At 39.6% G+C, this 23,435-nt stretch overlaps 1 protein-coding gene across 1 annotated transcript in view; it reads right to left on the bottom strand.

Moving 5' to 3' along the window:
• Positions 1 to 1,219: 1,219 nt before the first annotated feature.
• The window catches only part of ttc41 (tetratricopeptide repeat domain 41), a gene marked incomplete at its 5' end in the record, with an annotated part of 63,647 nt that continues 41,431 nt past the window's right edge, over positions 1,220 to 23,435 (bottom strand). Inside the window, 7 exons of the mRNA XM_087997551.1 lie at positions 1,220 to 2,185; positions 2,266 to 2,392; positions 4,992 to 5,125; positions 7,554 to 7,703; positions 13,198 to 13,345; positions 13,814 to 13,997; positions 20,862 to 21,001. Coding sequence (XP_087853677.1) covers positions 1,441 to 2,185; positions 2,266 to 2,392; positions 4,992 to 5,125; positions 7,554 to 7,703; positions 13,198 to 13,345; positions 13,814 to 13,997; positions 20,862 to 21,001 — 1,628 coding nt within the window. The remainder of the gene's footprint in view (positions 2,186 to 2,265; positions 2,393 to 4,991; positions 5,126 to 7,553; positions 7,704 to 13,197; positions 13,346 to 13,813; positions 13,998 to 20,861; positions 21,002 to 23,435) is intronic.

Below are 23,435 nucleotides of genomic sequence, written 5' to 3'. Positions count from 1 at the left end.
ACAATCAACAGTTGCTGTTACTCTGCCAGCTTTCCATTTTAGATATTTTTGAATCAACCTGTTCAGAGATGTTACAGCATACCAATTACGAGAGTGGAATTTGAACCCAACCCTCGTCCAAAGATAGAGACATTACCACTGCACCATAACTGGCCCCATTCCAGATTTTTACTGAATTCAAATTTCATCATCTGCTTTGGTGTGACTCAAACACATGACTCCAGAAGTTTAGCCTGGATTTTTGGATTACTGGTCCAGTGACATTACCATTATACTACCACCTCCCTGATAAGGTATACTCAATAAAATGTATTCATGAATACAACTGAGAATTGACATTACAGGTTTAAAGTAGAGAATGGAGAAATTCCAAACTGGAATAGGTGAATAATAGCAGTCAACTATCTAATTATTTTACAAAGAAAGGAGCAAATTCTAAGAAACTATTGGCCATACAGGAAAAAGGACAAGTTGCTTTGTATGTTTTAGCTATATATATATTGATTAATCTGAAAATTCTAAAGGGAAATCTAATATCTTTTTAAGAAATGCATGTAACCTAATGGAATGCAAGAATTGGGGATGATGGGTATATTAATTAAGGGTTAATTGGGTGTGAATTGGTGGTATTTAATATCAGGAACTAGTAATCTGAACCAGGAAGGGTTTTCTTGTGGTGCGGTGGTAGTGTCCCTACTTGAGTACCAGGGGACCCATATTCAAGTCCCACATGCTCCAGATGTGTTTACTAAAATCTCTGAACAGATTGATTCAGAAAAAAAAACCAGGAATCCTGGGTTCATGTCCCACCTGCTCCTGAGATGTGTCATAACATCTCTGAACTGATTGATTATAAAATATCTAGTCTGCTTCCTGTTTGGCTATAGAATGTACAGATCAAAGAAACTGTCAAATAATCTGAGAGATGAGAGTTGTGTGGCATATGGTTAACTGAAATAAGACTGTCATTAAAAGCATGGACTTAACACTTTTTAAACAGTTATCTCCTAGTGTACCACAGCCTTAAAACCTTCAATTTAGTTCCTTGAGAGTAAATTGTAACAATGCTATCGAAAAATACTAATCCACAGATATTACAATGTAGTAGTTTTGACAGGTTTTTAAGTATAATAAACCTTCATTTTTACTGGGCCTTATATTGAATTTCAAAAATAGAATCAAAGAAAGAAATCATGCTTATCTTTTTTTCTCTTTTATTTGTTAGTTCAATACCTATCTTTAAAAAACTGAGCACCGCTACTTAAATGTTTGGGTTCCACTTTATTCTCCAAACTGGTAAACAAAGAGAATGCAAGAATGAGATCAGTTGAGCCATCGTCTAATATTTTATGCCTTCATTCAGTTTGAATATGCATCTTACTGCACAGTCCTACCTTAACGCAAAACAAGTCACAGTAATGGAAATCTCAGCCAAACTTACTACCAGATGGCTTTGCACCTAGGTGTTTTTGCACGATACACATTCCAAGATATCTCAGGATTCCTTTTAATCACATGTCTTATAGATGAGAAAGGCTTTTTAAGAGCTGGGTGCAGTCCTGATGGATGATGCCAAGCTGATTGGTAGATGATCCTGAGTCTTTCTGACCCTACTTTGGTTCTTAAAGATGGCACTAAAGTATTACTGTTAGGCCCAAATGCAGGGACTTTGCAGGTAGGTAATGGTTTGCAGATTGAACTGGGCATGGACCGTTTATTGGTAGATGTTGATAATTTGCTTTTAATATCTGGGCAACTAGATTTTGGCTGTTCCATCCATAAAATTGGCCTTGGAAGCAAAGCATGTTTAGAAATGTATAAATTTGAACCAGATCTTGAATTGGTTAGACATTCCTCTTCTAAATCAGCATTATCATCTATTATATCCTGTTCTAGTACAACAGGATCATCAGAATATACATCTGCTTGTGACTTTTCTTTTGAACTGTCAACAGGGTGTGTTGTTTGTGCAGAGTTGGCATTGGCAGTCATCTGTAGGCTGTCAGCTTGGCTGCTAGCTAAAATCTTCGAATTAAAGTGGATCTTCAGTCTTTCATAAGGACACTGCGAATCAGATTCTGCCTGATCATATTTCTTTGTTAGAAAACTGGTGGAAATTTTAGGACTATCTATTATCAACTCTGTCATATCTTTGCAGACCTGTTTCTCTGCATGTTTGAGCAACCTAGGAGAAAAAAAAAGATACTCCTGAGATACAATACTTCTTTCTTTTTTAAATATCGAAGAAATCCAAACATGTCATACCTTCGCACCTCCATTGTTAAATGATGGTTAGGACCCAGCAGTTCAGTTAATAAGTCAAATGAGTGCCGTAAACGTTCTGCTGTTTCTTTTCGAGCTTGACAATTGCCATCATTTTTTAATAGTTTACCTATTTAGAGAAATACAAAATTGCACAATATCAAACAGCAGATTTCCATTGCATAAGGTTTCTTTTTTCTTTGTATCCTATATAAATCACCATATCTAGAACTCCATGTCTTCATCCAGAAACAATACTTCATTTAAGCTTGTACAGAATTTGATTTTCGTAGAATCAGCTATTGTTGTAACAAAATTCAGCTCACTTTAGCTGATAGTAGCGTGATGAGTAAATGATGAAAACATTAATGGTTTTGGATACTAGAGGGACATTTCAGTGACAAGTCATGTGTTTCATTCAAAATGTGAAACCTATTTCAGCACCTTCACTCTCTTCCAACTCTGACAAAGCTGGTGTTCCATCATGTGCTTGTCACAATACTGATACAATTTGGACAATCAATTTCAACTTTCAGCATCTGATTTTAATATCTGAGTCCTTATGGACTACAATGGAGTTAAAAAGGAAGAAATACGATCTTAAGTGGTCAGTTGTGGTCATCTGATCAGGTTGAACCAAGGTCATGAAACTAATGTCAAATAAACAAAGACAGAATAAGCCAAAATTAACATTTTATCAAAAGACACTAAAACTCAATCTGGTATGAAGAAACTGCCCTCTCCTATTTTTGGTTTACACATTTCTTAATAAGCTGGGATCGTCCAGCTTGGAATAAATAAAATAACCATGGGAATGCACATGTGAACTGTATTTCAGGAAAACAACTTTTGGCCTGAAAGTACATGAATTGGTAACAGCAAGGACTGAAAGGCGCTCTCTTCACTTCCTTCTCAACATCTGAAAAGCCAGCATTAATGATAGAACAACTTAGAAAAACATCCTCTCACTCAGAACTCAAGGATTCTAACAATTTCTAGATTGCTGAGGATACAAGACATCAGTGAGACAGTGTTGCTCTAAGGTTCAGATATTACAACTCAAAGGGTCTTTCAAAACTCTTTTAAACTGCATATGCTTTATTTTCCTACTGTACTAGATATTTACTCTTTTAAAAAATTATATTTATATGTGTTTGATAATTTCGTTCGGGGGGGGCATTAGTAAGTAATAAAATTCCTCTTTCCTTTCACTCACCAGTGCTATATTTTAATTCACAATTGGTTACAGGCTAAAAAGAACTAAAATGTTTTGTGGCAGACATCCAAAGAGGGCCTTAAAAAAACAGGAAACAATTCATCCCTTGCCTGGTCATAAAACATGCTGGTTTTTATGGACACAGTAGTATTTCATGACTATGTTGTACAAACAATAGGTGCTCGGTAAATCTCTATAGTTCACTGATAAGCTTCAATTTGGATAGTATGAACTGCATTTTTATCTTGTTAGTTTTTTTAATATCATACGTTGTATCTTTATGGCTAAGAAAGAAAAACATTTTTAAACAGTCTCTTTATGAAGATTTTATACTTTTTAAAACAAAGTAATAATCATCAGAGAAGATTCAATTCATCAGTGTCTCTAAAATCATGAAACAATAATTGTTTCCCTAATTAGACATATGCAGCAATCTTTTAGCACCAGTTTGGCTGTTAATTATCCACAAGTAGATAATCTACAGGTAAAACAGCAAAGTTGCAAAAGTAGGATGATAAAATATCCTTCAACTGAATAAGCTTCACAAAACTGTTTAATTCTTTAGAAAAATGATACAATTATTGCAGAGTACATTAATAATATTTTAATGGATATGTTTGCATTGTAATAAAACTAAAAATTCAAAGAATACAGAATCTGAAAATGCCAATATCAGTAAAAATATATGTTAAAATTATAATCAAGTCATAAGATTTAGGACCAGAAGCAGGTCATTGACCCCACCTCTATCCTCCTTTGCCAATCAAGAAGATCTTAGTGGATCTGGTTAGGACCTTAATTTCACTTTCCTGTTTGTTACACATACCTTGACGGCCTTGTAGAACAAAAATCTGACAACCAGTCTTGAATACATTCAATGATCCTGCTTACACTCATCTTAATTGAATACAATTCCAAAGATGAACAACCATCTCAGAGAAGAATTTCTTCCTTGGCTCTATCTTGGATGGGAGAATGCGTATTTTTCAATATTTTGACTGAAGTCTCACAAAAGCTGTGATTGCTTATTGCCCAAATGCTAAATAATCTTTTTTTCTTCTTTTCTCTCTTTTTTTTCTTTTCTGCATCAGGTTTTATTTACAGCCTGCAAAGTTTTATTCTACTTGCAGAAATATTAACATGCTCTTATCAAAACAAGTTTCCAGTCTATAAAGTCTTACTTTTAAGTTAATTATCATCTGAATTATGTTCTTCATTTATAATTATGCTTTGAAAGTTGCTACACTGCAAATTATCACAACGTATATGCAGATTGTGACCATGAGGCAGCTCTCTGTAGAGAGAATTTCTGAAGTATCTCTCTCCCAACTCTGATGCCAGATCGTGTAGGAGTCCATTCTAATTCATGGGTCATATATAAAGCTGTGAGCAATTTATGAATGCGTAAATAGTAAAATCCAATTACAAAGGGCTGAGACAACAAATTAATAATTTATGAAAACCATTTACACAAAGAAATAGGACATATTTATCAAATACATCATTATCTTACCTAGTTTATAGAGAGTAATGGCTCTATGGAGATTGATCTGATCTCTAATTTTTGAAGATCTGGCCCGCTGCATGTTGTCCTCTTGAATTTTGAGCACTTCTTTGTAAAACCTTTTTGATTGACTCCAGTCTAAGCTACAAATCAAGAAAACAGCACTATGTGAAAGGATATAGAGACAATATACAACCAACAAATAACCTGACCTCATGTACTGCAAATAACAAAATCATGGAAGATTGTGAAAGTTAGCCCCAAGTTTAATTCCTGATGTGAAACATTCAGTAGTTATATTTTACAGTTTCTCTTGTAGTCATCTGTGCTACCTTCCAAACTGATTTGCTTTTGAAAATATTCCCACTATTTATATCATTCAGGAAGAATTTTCAGGTCAAAATTGACTCAAACATTAGGCCCTTAAATTCTATGGGGCTATTATTGGACACCTGTAGTTGTAGAAAACTAAAATAAACCATATAAATGATTTTCAGATGTTTCCACCATTTCACTGGCAATCCCAATGCTGTTCTACTGAAATTAGATACGGAGATGGGCAGAACTGCATTGCATTTACAAATCATTCTACACCATCAAATACAACTATCTGATGTTTATATTTTCATATAACATATATTTGTTCATGATTGATCACAGGGTTTTCATTCATTTTTGAAGTTGATGTTTAAATGCAGCATGAAGGGGTTTGTATCCACTTGGATGGAACATTAAAGCAAGTTTCTTGGTAAACTATTTTTTACACCATCATTTTATGTTATGCCTCACTGGACTAACATGCTGGAAATCAAGTCTTGCTATTCTTGGAGTTGACACAAAAGTTAAAGCTTTCAGAAGGAATGCAGAATTCTCCAATTTACCAGTTTTTCAGTCCAAGGTTGACAAAACACAAGGACAAGGTTTCCACACTTAGAGAGAGAGAAAGTAGAGAGAGTAATTTTATTTGTCATTTCTACCATATACAACCGATACAGTAAAAAATGAGACAGTGTTCCTCCAGGACTGAGGGTGCTACATGGAAAGCACAAACTACACAATCACATACGGCATAAAGTGAATAAGTGCAAAGCATACAAGTTATAGTGTAATAGAAGAATGATAAATAGTAGACATTTTTCTAGCAGCAATTCGAAGCTGTGCAAACAATTTCAGATGGGAGAAAGTCCGATCATACTCTGTTAAGGAGCCTGATGGCTTGGGGGAAGAAACCTTTGCACAGTCTGACTGTGAGAGACCAAATGCTCCAGTATGGCAGGAGGGAGAAGAGTTTGAGTGAGAGGTGTGTAGGGTTTTCCGCAATGCTCTTAGCCTTTCGGATGCAGCATGTGGTGTAAATGTCTGTAAGGACAACAAATTATGAATAAATAGATTCTAACTAAAGATAAACAACAATGAACTTTCAACATATAAATCTTCTGGTTAAAACTCTAACTCCCTTGTAAAAATCCTCTTTTTAGACACAGAGGAAAAAAAATACATGAGTGGTATGGGCAGAGGGAAAGACTGTGAAAGCAATTCAAAAGTGCTTGATCATTGTGACAGCTGGGGTGGCCTATTTGGCTTGTCAGAATCTTTTGCTCCCTGAATCTCTTTTTCTGTATATTTCCATTTGCTTAAAGGAGGCAAGGGTGACTGGTTCACACTTATAAAGTTTCTAGATTACTTTTTAAGAGCCATAGCTTTCAACAACTGTTGAGGAGAGAAATAAACTGGCTCTAATCAGGTTTAATTTTTTTTACTGAAGAGGAAAGAAACAGCTCCTGCTCTTATGAATACCTGATTGCTTCTGTCATTTGGGGTGGTGTAGTGGCTCAGTGGTTAACACTGCTGGCTCACAGCCCCAGGGACCCACGTTCAATTCCAGCCTCAGGTCTGCAAACAGTTTGCACATTCTCCCTGTGTCTGCATGGGTTTCCTCTAGGTGCTCCAGTTTCCTCCCACAGTCCAAAGATGTGCAGATTAGGTACGCTGGCCATGCTAAATTGCCCATAGTGCCCTGTGATGTGCAGGCTGGGTGGATTAGCTATGGGAACGGCAGGAATAGGGTAGGTGCGTGGGCTGCTCTTTGGAGCGTCAGTGTGGACTCAATGGACTGAATGGCCTGCTGCCACACTGTAGGGATTCTATGACTCAAAACATCCACATTCCCAAACTGTTCAGCTCCTGGGAGTCAATCATATAGTTGTTGACAAACAGAAGGACTTTGTCATCGGTAATTGATCACAAGTCCACAACCCAGTCAGCTACTAGTTGTACGCTGGAATGTATGTAGAATAAAATGCACCTAGAATTCCATGCTTGCCTTTCATCTAGAAGGTGCAACTGCTAAATCTGATTTGCTACCTTTCCAACAGCCAGGCTGATACGAGCACTAATCTGTGTCCTCCAATTCCACCTGTACCAATATGGGGACTATTGAACAAATGAGAGTGACTAACATACTTAAGTTATACGTTCATGGCATTGCTGTAAATAAATTAGTACCAAATCATAGTTTAGTCATTAAACATTTCTTAGGGAGGAAGGAATATTATAGATTGTAACATTTACCTTTTTGAGTACTTAGGATAGCACAGCAAATCTGCCAGGGGTTCCAGTATCTCAGCAACTACAGGATGCAATTTACCATACCATTTTTGCCTGATATCTAAAGCCTGTTTAAAATAATTTTCAGCTTCAAGCAGTTTACTTAAATGTATTCTAAAAGGAAAGAAATTTAAATTTTAATTATATATCTTAAAATCTTAATTTTATTTCAAAGCAATGTTAGAACTATACATAATTGACAAAAAGTGAATTATGAACATCACCTAAATGGCATCTTTTACAATCCCTGAATGTCTCAAGGCACTTTACAAATTAAATATTTTTAAATTGAATTCACTGATGTAATTTAGGAAGTGCAGCAATTTGCATACCATACAGTCCCAAAAACTGCAATGTGATACTGATCAGGTAATTTTTTTTTTCTTTTTTGTGGGATAAATATTGGCCAGATCACTTAGGCCAACTGAGCACAGTTGGCTGGATGCCTGGTTTGATGCAGTGATGCCAATAACATGGGTTCAAGTCCCACAATGGCTGAGGTAACCATAACAGACTCTCCTTGTCAACCTCACACCTCATCTGAGGTGTTGTGATCCCCAAGTTAAACTGCCACCAATCACCTGTCTAATGAGAGCGCAACCACGTGATGGTAAAACCATGGCAACTTTACCTTGTTATGCACTTATGGAAATAAGCAACATAAAAACATAGCTAAGTGTGAATATTATGTTAAAAGTTTGTCTGATCATTTGAATAAAACAATTTTGAATTGAGAAAGAGGTGGCTATCATATTTGATCAATCTGTTAACTGAGTTCTCTACCCAGAGTTATGAGCAAAACAGAAATAATGAAGTAGAGAAATGCAGCTCATGACAGCATACGAATTGGTGTTGCTCCTTAATTTCAATAATGTGGAGGTGCCAGTGTTGAACTGGGGTGGATTAAGTTAAAAATCACACAATAACAGGTTATAGTCCAAACGTTTATTTGAAAACTTGTACTTTCAAATAAACCTGTTGGATATAACCTGGTGTTGTATGATTTTTAACCTAATTTCAATGACTGAAGTGTTGGGCTGAACAGTTCCCAGGCTTCTGTCTCCCTCTGCTGGCTGAAGGTATGGTAGCTAAATTTGCAGGTGACACAAAAGCATGTTGTGAAAATGACAACATCAGAATGGATCAATATAGATAGGTTAAGCAAGTGAGCAAGAATCTGACAGATGGATCAAATGTAAAATTATTCTCTTTGAAAGGAAGAATAAAAATGTAGAGAATTATTTAACTGGAGAATGACTGCAAATTTTGAGGTACAGAGAAATCTCGGTATTTTAGTGCATGAGTCACAAAACATTAGAATGCAAGTAGAGAAAGTGATTAAGATAACCAAGGGAATGCTATCCTTTATTGTGAGAGGAATTGAACACAAAAGTAAGGAAGTGATGTTTCATTTACACAGTGCAGTTTGGTCCCCTTATTTAAGGAATGACCTAAATGTTTTTGAGGCAGTTCAGAGGAGGTTTACAAGATCGATAACTGGAGTGAGGAAAGATTGAACAGGCTGAGCCTGTTTTCACTAGAGCTTAGAAGAGTGAATTGTGATTTAATTGAAGTTTATAAAATCCTGAATGGTCTCAACAAAGTGGATATGGAAAGAATGTTTCCTTTTTTTGTAGGCCTAGAACTAGGGGTGCAATTTTAATACTAACATCTGGCCATTTTGGACAGAGATGAAAGGAATTCTTTGCTCTCAGAAAGTTATGTGATTTTGAAACTCTCTGCCTCAAAAAGTGATTGACGTACCATCATTGAATATCTTTAAAGTTGAGTAGATAGATTCTCGAGAGGAAAGGGAATCAAAGACCATCAGAGATGGTTGGGAATGTGTAATTCAGAACAGAAACAGATCAGCCATGTTGAGTGGTGAAACAAGTTTGAAAGACCAAATTGCCTACTTTTGCTCCTAACTAGAATGTTTGTAGGTATCTTAGCATGACTCCTGAGATCTGTTCACAGTACAAACTGAGTGAGATGGCATGGAGTATGTAAGGAAAAGGGTGGTGAGAGGAACATGGGTCCTTATAAATTGACACTAAATTGACAGAGTTTAGAAAGAGTCATAGGATGAGTGTGAGTTCATAGATTGTTTTATGTTGACACCAAGTTACTTTAGTGATTATAAAGATCCATAGTATTGAGTGGGAGGGCATGAGTTGGCATCTGTTGGCACTAAGTCAGCTAAGGAGCTGCAAAAAGTCATGGTGATAAATGGGATATGGGTTGGCAGGGTATACTAAGTGCCATGGGAATGGGTAGTTTGACATGGATAGGCATGAAATGTGTGAGGAGAAATGTTGGGTGGGTAAGGGTCATGAGGTGACATTGGTTGCATGGATGAGGTATTAGGAGTATGTGACGATTGCCTCCCATATTTCTACGCTATTGTCTTGGGGTGGTAAGGCTGAATTCCCTCAACCCAATCTATCACAACTGATTTTCAGTTTTCAGACTTCCAAGAACTGCTGCCTGCCCAACGACAGCAATAATTCAGCCTTTTGTGGAAATATCTCTCATTTTGGCTTTGAGTGAGAGTGGCCCATGTACCTGAGGGAGTGAAAATCTGTGCCTCGGTGAGACACTGCAGCAAGGGACAGAGAGGATGCTGCTAAAAGCAGAGGGGAAAAGACTGCTGTTATGTTACCTCAGTCAAGATGATGGTAGGAAATAGTTCTCTGAAATAGACATAGAACATGTTCTATGTTCTCTGAAGATTCAGAGCTTCTACAGGCTGCCATGCTGCTGGAAGTCAGTTTGATGATGCTCAGGAGAGTGAGTGAAGGGGCTTTCAAGAAGGACCTGAAGATGGAAAGACTTCTCATGGTGTAATAGGGTAAAGTGAGCAAAGTAAAACACGAGGAGAGATTTGGACTTTAACTTCTTAGAACCTGGAGTAGCATGTAATCATGGGACATGGTGTTTTCGTAATATTAATTAGTTAGTGAGAAAATAACTTTTCATAGTTCGATATATTAGCTACCTACTAATAAATGTTTAGTCATTGGTAATTTTAGTTTGGTTCTTGCAGTAAAAGTCTTTAATATGTGAAATATTATTGTATGATTCTTTTTGTTGATTGGTGCGAAATTAATATCCCTTTTCAAAAGATATCAGCTTCTATGAGGAACATAAGATATAGCTCAACTCATCACAATCTATCAGTCATTTCTAGAACTCAGTACTCAGGTCCAGCATACAGATACTCCACCCCAGCCTCACATACCTGCACAATGATGCTAGCCTTACACCCACCTCACTGCCTGCAATATTCAGCTTTAGCTATTCAGTTGTGACATGCAAATCACCCAAATCAATGCAATACAATTACTGACATCCTATCTTCTTTCCTGCAGGACAATGTTTTGCACATTGGAAGCAGTGCCTCTGGGAGACAAGGTCATCTGTAACAGCCAACCCCTATGGAAATGTTTCTCCACATCATAGAGTTGGCTACAGCACAGCCCATAACATCTAATGTCACTTAGATCAATAAGGATGATGGTGGTTTCCTACTTCATGCTCCTTTTCGACCCCAAGTTCCCCTTTATTTGGTATGATTTCAGCTGCCTATCACATCACTGTTCCCTCAACCTAACCTATTACAACTGCTTTTCGGTTTTCAGACTTCCAAGAACTGGTGCCTGTCCAACTACAGCAATAATAAGAAGAGAAACAGTAACATCACTCCATTGAACGAGAAGTACGATCACTTGATTGGACACTGACAACCACTGCTTCAGATACTGGCACTAAGTTGCATCTAACACAAAGGCTAATACAGAGTTGGAAGCAGCACATGGCAAGAAACAGGCTGCAGCTAAGATGGTTCATGTTCCAGTTCATCCAAGGGGGAGGTGGCAAACAGGTTCTGCTGCAGACAATTCAGGTGAAATAGGGCACCATATTGAAAATATTGAGAATATTGGTAAATCTGTCATTTAACTTCCTGTCACTGTTGAGAAGCATGGAAGGAGAAAGTGAGGTCTGCAGATGCTGGAGATCAGAGCTGAAAATGTGTTGCTGGAAAAGCGCAGCAGGTCAGGCAGCATCCAGGGAACAGGAGAATCGACGTTTCGGGCATAAGCCCTTCCTCAGGAATCCTCAGCCCTTTCCTGAGGAAGGGCTTATGCCCGAAACGTTGATTCTCCTGTTCCCTGGATGCTGCCTGACCTGCTGCGCTTTTCTAGAGAAGCATGGAAGGTCCAGCTCCAAACTGTGATGTGGAGGTGCTGGTGTTGGGCTGGGGTGGACAAACTTAAAAATCACACAATACCAGATTATAGTCCAATAGGTTTATTTGGAAGCACTACCTTTCAGAGCACCCCTCCTTCTTCAGGTGGTTGTGAAGCTGGACCATAAGACACAGAATTTATAGCAAAAGATTACATTGTCATGTAAGTAAAGTGACATAGTTAACACCATACAACAGGGGTGTTCCCTCCCAATCGGGGAACACTTCAGTGGTCATGAACATTCAGCCTCGGATCTTCAGGTGACCATCTTCCGAGGTGGACTTCAGGACAAGCAACAACACAAAATGGCTGAGCATTTGCTGATAGCCAAATGGCCTCAACTGGAACCTTGGGTTCATGTCACACTACAGGTCACCCCACTACATTATGCACTCTCTCTCACACACACACACAATACACACTCTTACATACTCACCCACTCACGCAGACCCTCTCTCACATACATGCTCTCTCCTACATGCACACATACAGACCCCACACTCACACCCACGCATGTACCCTCTCACAGGCTTTGAGACACTTTACAATAGCGAAAGGTTCTTCAAACGTCTTCGAGTCATTTAGATGGAAACAAACCCTTTGGTCTAACTCATCCATGCTGGCCAGATATCATAAATCAATCCAGTTCCATTTGCCAGTACATGGCCCATATTCTTCTAAAGCTTTCCTATTCATGTACCTATCCAGATGCCTTTTAAATGTTGTAATTGTACCAGCCTCCACCACTTCCTCTTGCAGGGCTCATTCCATACACACACCATCTTTTTTGTGAAAAAGTTGTCCCTTAGATCCCTTTTAAAACTTTTTCCTCTCACCCTAAACCTGTGTCCTCTAGTTATGGACTCCCCCACCCCAAGGAAAAGACCTTGTCTATTTACCCTATGCATGCCCCTTACAATTTTATAACCATCTATAAACCTACGATGCTCCAGGGAAAATAGCCCTAACCTATTCAGCTTCTTGGTAATGCAAATTTGTGTCTGCTTCTTCATGTAATACTAGTGCAGGGCCCCTCTTTCAATTTGTCACTTAATGTGGATAATGTGCACATTCATTGAACATACCCATGTGGTCCAAGTTTTGTAAATATGCATCACATGATGTATAGGGGTGGGTAATATCATGACAGCATGTACTGAATTGCTTCTGGCACTCAGAAGGGCTGTATGCATCAGTGCCTTCCTCAAGCTGGTGCAATGTAAGCTGTGTAGTAAGTGCACACTCTAGGTGAGCAAACAGCTTTAGCAGAACCATGCCACTTGTCTGAATTTCATAGCAAGTCTTTGATGGATGATATGTACGATGGGTGGACAAAAATAAGGTCTAAAGGAACTCACTTTCGGAAACCTTCAAGAATTTTTAAATTTGCTTCTGTGCATGGATCACAGGTCTTTTTGGTAATTCTCCTGGCCTTCTGCAGTATATCTGTAATGTCAGTTGAGCCTCCTTGCATAACTAAATTTGCCAATTTAAACAACAAGTGTGCTGTAAAATAAATAAGTAATAAGTTTGCTTTGTTCACTTATTTAAGACTTAACTTAAAATCGTAGCATTTCTAGAGATGTATTTATTGCCACAAATAAAATGAATTTGTTCTCTTTCTGTGTGAATACTTCATAGCACACAGACTAAGTGATGTGTTTAATTCTACTTAGTGAATAAGACTTCCATTAATGTCTTGGTGTTAAAGGCAGAAGCTAGATTAATCTCCATTCATGTCCGTACAATGTTTCCTAGTATGTTACCAAAAACCACTCAAGGGAACAAATATATGTATTCCCTACATGCAATGAAAATCAGGCTAGTAACAATTTTTTTTAACATGAATTGGGAAACATTGTAGTAAATTGGCTCATTGTAAAATAATTTTTTAAGCATATAATAATCTTCTTACTGCTCTCCACAATCTGCTTTATGGTACAAAATGGTGGCATGTAACATTTGTTCACTTACCTAAACATCTGGCCATATCTGGAAGATTTTTCCTGATATATCTCGAAGCATAATCTATACTGTGCAAAGCCTTTCGAAAATGCTCTTCTGCATCCTGCGTTTTGCCCATAGTGACACATAGCTGTCCGATACTGTAGTGAACTTTAAAATAAACTTCAGTTTCCTTTAGGCTCAGAGGGCATGTCTAAAATCAATAAAACAATTGTTCCAGAATTAGATTACAAGCAGATATTCAATATCATGTCCTCTCCACCGAAAAGATTGTCTAGTTCCACCTCCTTCGCCTGCCTCTTGCCCTATATTAGACTTGAAAACCTTCTTAACTGCCTTCAGATCAATAACTTCAATACTTTGCAATTCTGCCTCCCATTCTCCATAAACCTCAGCTCATCTAATATCTGGTGTCCATGCCCATCTAACAACAAATTCCACTCTAACATTGCAAACATCTTTGTTTTTCTACATTGGCTCCTTTTGCAGCAATGCCTCAGATTTAAAACTTTTAGGATTGTGTTTATAATTCTTCAGTGGATTTTGTACACTTCAACCACATGTATTCTTTATTCCTCTTACATCTTCCCTTTACGCCAATGAGGAGTGGGGAGTTAAAGTTCCTATTTTGTAAATCAAAGATCCTGAGTTTGAATCTCAGTAGTACCATTCTGCCCAAAGAGCCTATGAATTAACCTGATTTACATATTGTCAATTTTTTTTTTTGGGGGGGGTGCAGTTATCTTAGTTGCCTGGATAGCTGGTTTGCAGTGCAGTCACACCAACAGTATGGGTTCAATTCCCACAACAGTTGATATGTGGAAACCATCACTGATCAGCTTTCTCTATTGAGAGAGCAGCCCTATGGACCTCTGCGGTAATGGTGACTTTATATTTTTACTCTTCACCACATTCTGGAATTCCCTCTCCCTCTGCATCTCTACCTTCTCCTCCTCCTCCTTTGCCAGGACTCTTCTTGAATGCTATTTTCAATATTCATGTGTGAACCTCAAGCAAAACCCATTGTCTGTCCATAATTTCTTCAAGTAGATGGTCATTGACCCCCTTCTTGAACCACTGCAATCTGTGTGGCTCCCACATTAATTCTTGTTACTAATTGATTTTTTTTATTGATTTGTGAGATGTGGGCTTCACTGGCTGGGCGAGCATTTATTTCCTGTCCCTAGTTACCCTTGGGAAGGTGGTGGTGAGCTGCCTTCTTGAACTCTGCTGTGCGTTGACCCACAATGCCGTAAGGGAAGGAATTCCAGGATTTTGACACAGCGACAGTGAAGGAACAATAATATATATCCTCATCAGGATGTTAAGTGGCTTGCAGAGGAACTTGAAGTTGGTTGTTTTCCCAAGTATTTGCTGTCCTTCTACTTCTAGATAGAAGTGGTTATGGGATTTGAAGGTGCTGTTGAAGAATCTTTGGTGAATTTCGACAGTATGTCTAATTGATGGTACACACTGCTGCCATACAGCATCAATGGTGGAGGCAGTGGATGTTTATGGATGTGGTGCCAATCAAGTGGGCTGCTTTGTCCTGGATGGTGTCAAGCTTCTTAAGTGTTGATGAAGCTGCACTCATCGAGACAAATGGAGAATATTCCATCGCATTCTTGAATTGTGCCTTGTTAATGATGGACAAGCTTTGGAGAGCCAGGAGGTGAGTTACTCACTGCAGTGTTCCTAGCCTCTAATCTGTTCTTATGGACACTGTGTTTATGTGGTGAGTCCAGTTGAGTTCTGGTCAATGGTAAGCCCCAGGATGTTGATAGTGCAAGATTCAGTGAATCATTGAATGTCAAGGGATGGTGGTTAGATTGTCTCTTATTAATGATGGATTTTTTTGCCACTTGTAAGCCCAAGCTGAATATTGTCCAGAATTTGTTGCATTTGAACATGGACTGCGTCAGTATCTGAGGAGTTGTGAACAGTGCTGAACATCGTGTAATCTTCTACGAACATCCCCACTTCTGACCTGTTGATGGAGGGAAGGTTATTGATGAAGCAAGTGAAGATGGTTGGTCCTGGGACACTACCCTGAGAAACTCCTGCAGAGATATCCTGGAGCTAAGATGACTGCCCTCCAACAACCATGAGCATCTTCCTAAGTGCCAGGTATGACTCCAACCAGCTGAGTGTTTGTCCCCTGATACCCATTGATTCCAATTTTGCTCGGGCTCTGTGATGTCACATTCGGTTGAATGAAGCCTTGATGTCAAGTGCTGTCACTCTTACCTCAACTAATGAGGTAGCTGAGTGGCTGAGAGCTGTTAATTGGAATCACATGTAAAGCAGAACAGTAATGGCAGGAAGTTTCATTCTCTGGAGCATATTAGTTTTTATGATGTTCTGGCAGTTTACCCACCAATGCCACTGATACTTTAAACTAAATTCAAGTTTTTAAAGAAACTAATAAGGAACTTACATAAAAACAGAGAACTGCAGATGCTGGAAACAAAAGCAAAAATTACTGGAGAAACTCAGCAGTCTGGGAGTATCTGTGGAAGAAAGCCATTAATGTTTCGGGTCCAGTGACCCTTCAGTTCAGGTTAACCAAGTTGCTCAATATAGTGATAAAAAAATGGATCTGAATCTGAGTAGAAGCAAGTAGGAGAAGTGACCAAATATTTGCTATAGCAATTCAAAGGTTATTTCACTGTATCAGGAATTCAGAGACCTGGGCTGCTCTGTCAGAATATATTAGTTAATTACATCTGGTAGCATCTGTGGAGAGAAAGCAGAGTTAATGTTTTAGACAAGCGACCCTTCTTCAGTTCAGGGTCACTAGTCTAAAACATTAATTCTGCTTTCTCTCCACAGATGCTGCCAGACATAATTAACTAGTATACTCTATCTAGTATAGTAACTAGTATAATCCATGAATTAAAATCCCAGAATGCCTGTCATAACAGCACTGTGGTGTACCTAACCCTTCTGAACTGCAGGAGTTCAAGAAGGTGATACAACACCAACTTCTCAAAAGCGATTAAGGCCATGGCCTGCCATGGTGGAAGTCAAACTCAGGTCTCAGGATTACTTGTGCAGCAACAATATCACAATGCTATTGTATCCACCAAATTGGGTATTTGTTCAACACATATTCTCTGGAGTTTCGAAGAATGAGAGGTCATCTCATTGAAACATTCAACATTATGAAGAAACTTGACAGGGCTTATTTCTTCTAGCCATGGAACCTAAATCAAAGGAGGTAGTTTCAGTGTAAAGGGACAATCATTTAGGAGTGAGATGAGGACAAATTTCTTCATTTAAAGTCTTTGGAGTTTTGAATGTTTTTACCACAGAGGGTTGTGAATGCACTCTCATCTGAGGCTGCAATGGACATACCTTTGGTCTCTCACTGCATCAGATTATATAAAAAGCAAGAATGGAAAGTGGAGTTGAAGCCAAAATCAAACAGCTAGTACGGTCTTCTTGTGCTACCACTTCTTATGTTTTCATAGCTTCATTATAATAGGAAAAATGACCTTCATCGAATGACCATTTAATGATTCTATGATTTATAACCCATAAACAAACATTCCTTTCTCCATCAGAGTTTCAAGCATGGTTAGTGTTTAAGAAGCATGGTAAGGACAAGCCAGGGAGCTATAAACCAGTGAGCCTGACCTCGGTGGTGGGCAAGTTGTTGGAGGGAATCCTGAGGGACAGGATGTATGTGTATTTGGAAAGGCAAGGACTGATTCGGGTTGGTCAACATGGCTTTGTGTGTGGGAAATCATGTCTCACAAACTTGATTGAGTTTTTTGAAGAAGTAACAAAGAGGATTGATGAGGACAGAGCGGTAGATGTGATCTATATGGACTTCAATAAGGCATTCGACAAGGTTCCCCATGGGAGACTGGTTAGCAAGGTTAGATCTCATGGAATACAGGGAGAACTATCCATTTGGATAAAGAACTGGCTCAAAGGAGGAAGACAGAGGGTGTTGGTGGAGGGTTGTTTTTCAGACTGGAGGCCTGTGACCAGTGAAGTGCCACAAGATCCTCTACTTTTTGTCATTAACATAAATAATTTGGATGTGAGCATAAGAGGCACAGTTAGTAAGTTTGCGGATGACACCAAAATTGGAGGTGTAGTGGACAGCGAAGAGGGTTACCTCAGATTACAACAGGATTTTAACCAGATGGGCCAATGGGCTGAGAAGTGGCAGATGGAGTTTAATTCAGATAAAAGTGAGGTGCTGTATTTTGGGAAAGCAAATCTTCGCAGGACTTATACACTAGGAGAAAGTGAGGACTGCAGATGCTGAAGATCAGAGCTGAAAAATGTGTTGCTGGAAAAGTGCAGCAGGTCAGGCAGCATCCAAGGAGTAGGAGAATCGACGTTTCAGGCATAAGCCCTTCTTCGGGCTGATGCCCGAAACGTCGATTCTCCTGCTTCTTGGATGCTGCCTGACCTGCTGCGCTTTTCCAGCAACACATTTTTCAGGACTTACACACTTAATGGTAAGGTCCTAGGGAGTGTTGCTGAACAAAGAGACCTTGGAGTGCAGGTTCATGGCTCCTTGAAAGTGGAGTCGCAGGTAGATAGGATAGTGAAGAAGGCATTTGGTATGCTTTCTTTTATTGGTCAGTATATTGAATACAGGAGTTGGGAGGTCATGTTGCGGCTGTACAGGACATTGGTTAGGCTACTGTTGGAATATTGCATGCAATTCTGGTCTACTTCCTATCGGAAAGATGTTGTGAAACTTGAAAGGATTCAGTAAAGAGTTACAAGGATGTTGCCAGGGTTGGAGGATTTGAGCTATGGGGAGAGGCTGAACAGACTGCGGCTGTTTTCCCTGGAGGGGTGAACTTATAGAGGTTTACAAAATCATGAGGGGCATGGATAGGATAAACAGACAAAGTCTTTTCCCTAAGGTCGGGGAGTCCAGAAATAGAGGGCATAAGTTTAGGATGAGAGGGGAAAGATATAAAAGAGACCAAAGAGGCAACTTTTTCACACAGAAGGTGGTATGTGTATGGACTGAGCTGCCAGAGGAAGTGGTGGAGGCTGGTACAATTGCAACATTTAAAAGGCATTTGGATTGGTATATGAATAGGAAGGGTTTGGAGGGATATGGGCCGGGTGCTGGCAGGTGGAACTAGATTGGGTTGGGATATCTGGTCGGCATGAACGGGTTGGACTGAAGGGTCTGTTTCCATGCTGTACATCTCTGTGACTCTAATTAGAAGCATCGTGAAACATAGAAACATAGAACAATACAGGACAGAACAGACCCTTTGGCCCACGATGTTGTGCCGAACATTTGTCCTAGCTTAAGCACCTATCCATGTACCTATCCAATTGCCGCTTAAAGGTCACCAATGATTCTGACTCTGCCACTCCCACAGGCAGCGCATTCCATGCCCCCACCACTCTCTGGGTAAAACACCTACCCCTGACATCCCCCCATATCTTCCACCCTTCACCTTAAATTTATGTCCCCTTGTAACACTCTGTTGTACCCAGGGAAAAAGTCTCTGACTGTCTACTCTATTTATTCCCCTGATCATCTTATAAACCTCTATCAAGTCACCCCTCATCCTTTGCCGTTCCAATGAGAAAAGGCCTAGCACTCTCAACCTATCCTCGTACGACCTATTCTCCATTCCAGGCAACATCCTGATAATTCTCCTCTGCACCCTCTCCAAAGCTTCCATATCTTTCCTAAAATGAGGCAACCAGAACTGCACACAGTACTCCAAATGTGGCCTTACCAAGGTCCTGTACAGCTGCAACATCACCTCATGACTCTTGAATTCAATCCCTTTGCTAATGAACGCTAATACACCATAGGCCTTCTTACAAGCTCGTCCACCTGAGTGGCAACTTTCAAAGAGCTATGAACATAGACCCCAAGATCCCTCTGCTCCTCCACATTACTAAGAACCCTACCGTTAACCCTGTATTCCGCATTCTTATTTGTCCTTCCAAAATGGACAACCTCACACTTGACAGGGTTGAACTCCATCTGCCACTCCTCAGCCCAACTCTGCATCATATCCAAGTCCCTTTGCAGCTGACAACAGCCCTCCTCACTATCCACAACTCCACCAATCTTCGTATCGTCTGCAAATTTACTGACCCACCCTTCGACTCCTTCTTCCAAGTCATTAATAAACATTACAAACAGCAGAGGATCCAGAACTGATCCCTGCGGAACTCCACTTGTAACTGGGTTCCAGGCTGAATATTTACCATCTACCACCACTCTCTGACTTCGACTGGTTAGCCAGTTCTCTATCCAACTGGCCAAATTTCCCACTATCCCATGCCTCCTGACTTTCCGCATAAGCCTACATTTGATAATGCCTTATCAAATGCCTTACTAAAATCCATGTACACTACATCCACTGCTCTACCCTCATCCACATGCTCGGTCACCTCCTCAAAGAATTCAATAAGACTTGTAAGGCAAGACCTACCCCTCAAAAATCCGTGCTGGCTGTCCCTAATCAAGCAGTGTCTTTCCAGATACTCATAAATCCTATCCCTCAGTACCCTTTCCATTACTTTGCCTACCACCGAAGTAAGACGAACTGGCCTGTAATTCCCAGGGTTATCTCTATTCCCTTTTTTTGAACAGGGGCACAACATTCACCACTCTCCAGTCCCCTGGTACCATCCCCATTGACAGTGAAGATGAAAAGATCATTGCCAACGGCTCTGCAATTTCCTCTCTCGCTTCCCACATAATCCTAGGATATATCCCATCAGGCCTGGGGGACTTGTCTATCCTCAAGTTTTTCAAAATGCCCAACACATCTTCCTTCCTAACAAGCATCTCCTCTAGCTTACCAGTCTGTTTCATACTCTCCTCTTCAACAAATCGTGCTTTGTGATCTCAATTTTGGTAAATGCTTGTGTCAGGGTGTGAATCAAATGTTTATTATTTCAGCAGTTTATAACATGATGGGTACCTTAAAGTCTGTAATTTTATGCCAAACTATTTGTATATATTGTCAGGTCAATAATCTTTATAAAAATGAGATTGTAACTGATCATTTTAATAATGAGTACTATCTGACTAAACATTTACCTCTGGCAATAAAGTTAGGGCAATTTGAAGTATTTCTTCTGCTTCTGCAGTCTTGTCAAGTTCTTTCAGAAACTCTGCAGTAAACCATATCAGAGTAGCCTGTCTGCAGTTGTTATAGTTCAACATTTCATTGTCACCATCTGCAATGACAAACATTAATCTTTCCAGATCATACAGTCATAGACTCATACAACACTGAGTCAGACCCTTTGGTCTAACTCATCCAAGCTGACCAAGTTTGCCAAACTGAACAAGTCCCACTTGCCTGCATTAGGCCCATATGCCTCTAAACCTTTCTTATTCATGTACCTGTCCAATTATCTTTTAAATGTTGTAAATGTATCTGCATCTACTACTTCCTCTGCTAGTTCGGGGAGGCAATTGCCTAGTGGTATTATCATTAGACTACTGATCCAGAAACCCAGGTAATGTTCTGGGGACCCGGGCTCAAATGCTGCCATGGCAGATATTGTAATATGAACTCAGTAAAATCTGGAAGTAAGAGTCTAAACATGACTGTGAATCCATTGTCGATTGTTGGGAAAAAAACATTTTGGTTCACTAATGTCCTTTTGGGAATGAATCTACTATCCTTACCCAGTTTGGCATACATGTGACTCCAGATCCACAGAAATGTGGTTGACTCCTAACTGCCCTCTGGGCAATTAGGGATGGGCAATAAATGCTGGCTTGGCCAGCAACCCCCCGCCCCCATTCCGTGAATGAATACAAAAAACAAACCACCCTCTGTTTGAAAAAGCAGAAACAAAGATTGCTGGAAAAACTCAGTAGTTATAGAGTCATACATCTCGGAAAACAGACCCTTCAGCCCAACCAGTCTATGCTGACCATAATCACACACTAAACTAATCCTGCCTGCTGCCTCTTGGCTAATATCACTCCAAACATATTTTATTCATGTATTTATCCAAATGTCATTTAAACATTGTAACTTTATTTGTATCCTCTGAAAGATCATTCCACACATGAATCACTCTCTGTGTAAAAAGGTTGCCCCTCATGTCTTTTTGAAATCTTTCTCCTGTCACCTTAAAAACATGCCCCTTTGTCTTGAAATACCCCACTCTAGGGAAAAAGACACCTGTCATTCACCTTTTTTTTAAGATTAGATTACTTACAGTGTGGAAACAGGCCCTTCACCCCATCAAGTCCACACTGACCCGCTGAAGCGCAACCCACCCAGACCCATTCCCATTCCCCTACATTTACCCCTTCACCTCACATTACGGGCAATTTAGCATGGCCAATTCACCTAACCTGCACATGTTTGGACTGTGGGAGGAAACTGGAGCACCTGGGGGAAACCCACACAGACACAGGGAGAATGTGCAAACTCCACACAGAGAGTCGCCTGAGACGGGAATTGAACCCAGGTCTCTGGCGCTGTGAGGCAGCAGTGCTAACCACTGTGCCACCGTGCCGCCCACCTTATCTATACCCCATATGAGTTCATAAACCTCTATAAGATCATCCCTCACCTCCTACACTCCAGTGAAAAAGGTCCCAACCTATCCAGCCCCTCGTTATAACTCAAACCTTCCATTTCCAGCAACATCCTGATAAATCCCTTATGAAACCTCTCAAGCTTAATAATATCCTTCCAATAAGAGGATGACCAAAACTGGACACAGTACTCCAGAAGAGACCTCAGCAACGTTCTGTACAAACCTCAAAATTATAACCCAACTACTTTATTTATAGACCTGAGCAATGAAGACAAGCTTGCTAAATGCCTTCTTAACCATCTTGTCTACATGTGATGCAAACTTCAAAGAGTTATCTACCTGAATCCTTAGGTTTAGCTGATCTTTAACACTTCCTAAGGCATTAGTTTTAATTGTATAAATCTTGCCCTTAATTGTTTTACCAAAATGCAATACCTCACATTTATCCAAATTAAACTCCATCTGCCAATCCTCAGCCCATTGACCCAACTGATCAAGATCTTTTTGTAAACTTGGACAACCTTCTTCATTGTCCACTATACCACCAATTTTGGTGTCATCCATAAGCTTACTAACCATGCCTTCTATATTCTCATCTAAATCATTTATATGAATGACAAACAGAAGGGGACCCAGCACTGATCCCTATGGAACACCATTGGTCACAGGCCTCCAGTCTAAAAATTAGCCCTCTCCCTCATCAGTTTCTGTCTCCTACAGCAAAGTCAATTTTGTATACAATTGGCAAGCTCACCCTCAATCCCATGTGATCTAATTTTATTAATTAGTCTACCATATGGAACCTTGTCAAAGGCTTTGCTAAAGTCCAAGTAAATAACATCTACTGCTCTGCCCTGATCAATCTTCTCGGTTACTTCCTTAAAAAACTCAATCAAGTCCAGATAGGTATTTTCCACTGATGGAGATGGGTGTATGGTAGGAATGAACGAACTGCCTGTAATGTGCTTACATTTTTTTTAAAAATGAAAAAAAACTTGTATTGTAAGGCACCTTTCACACGTTCAGGATGCCTCAAACTGATTTAGAGCCAATGAAATAGTTTTTTAAGTGTTACTTTTGTAATATGGAATGCAGGAGAATCTCAGCT

This window comes from Chiloscyllium plagiosum, unplaced genomic scaffold (assembly GCF_037043375.1).
Source record: "Chiloscyllium plagiosum isolate Xiang-an unplaced genomic scaffold, Cpla_swu_hap1 HiC_scaffold_19, whole genome shotgun sequence".
Taxonomy (NCBI): Eukaryota; Metazoa; Chordata; class Chondrichthyes; order Orectolobiformes; family Hemiscylliidae; genus Chiloscyllium; species Chiloscyllium plagiosum.
Note: the sequence above shows the minus strand (reverse complement) of the source record. Positions and strands in the feature narration are given on the sequence as shown.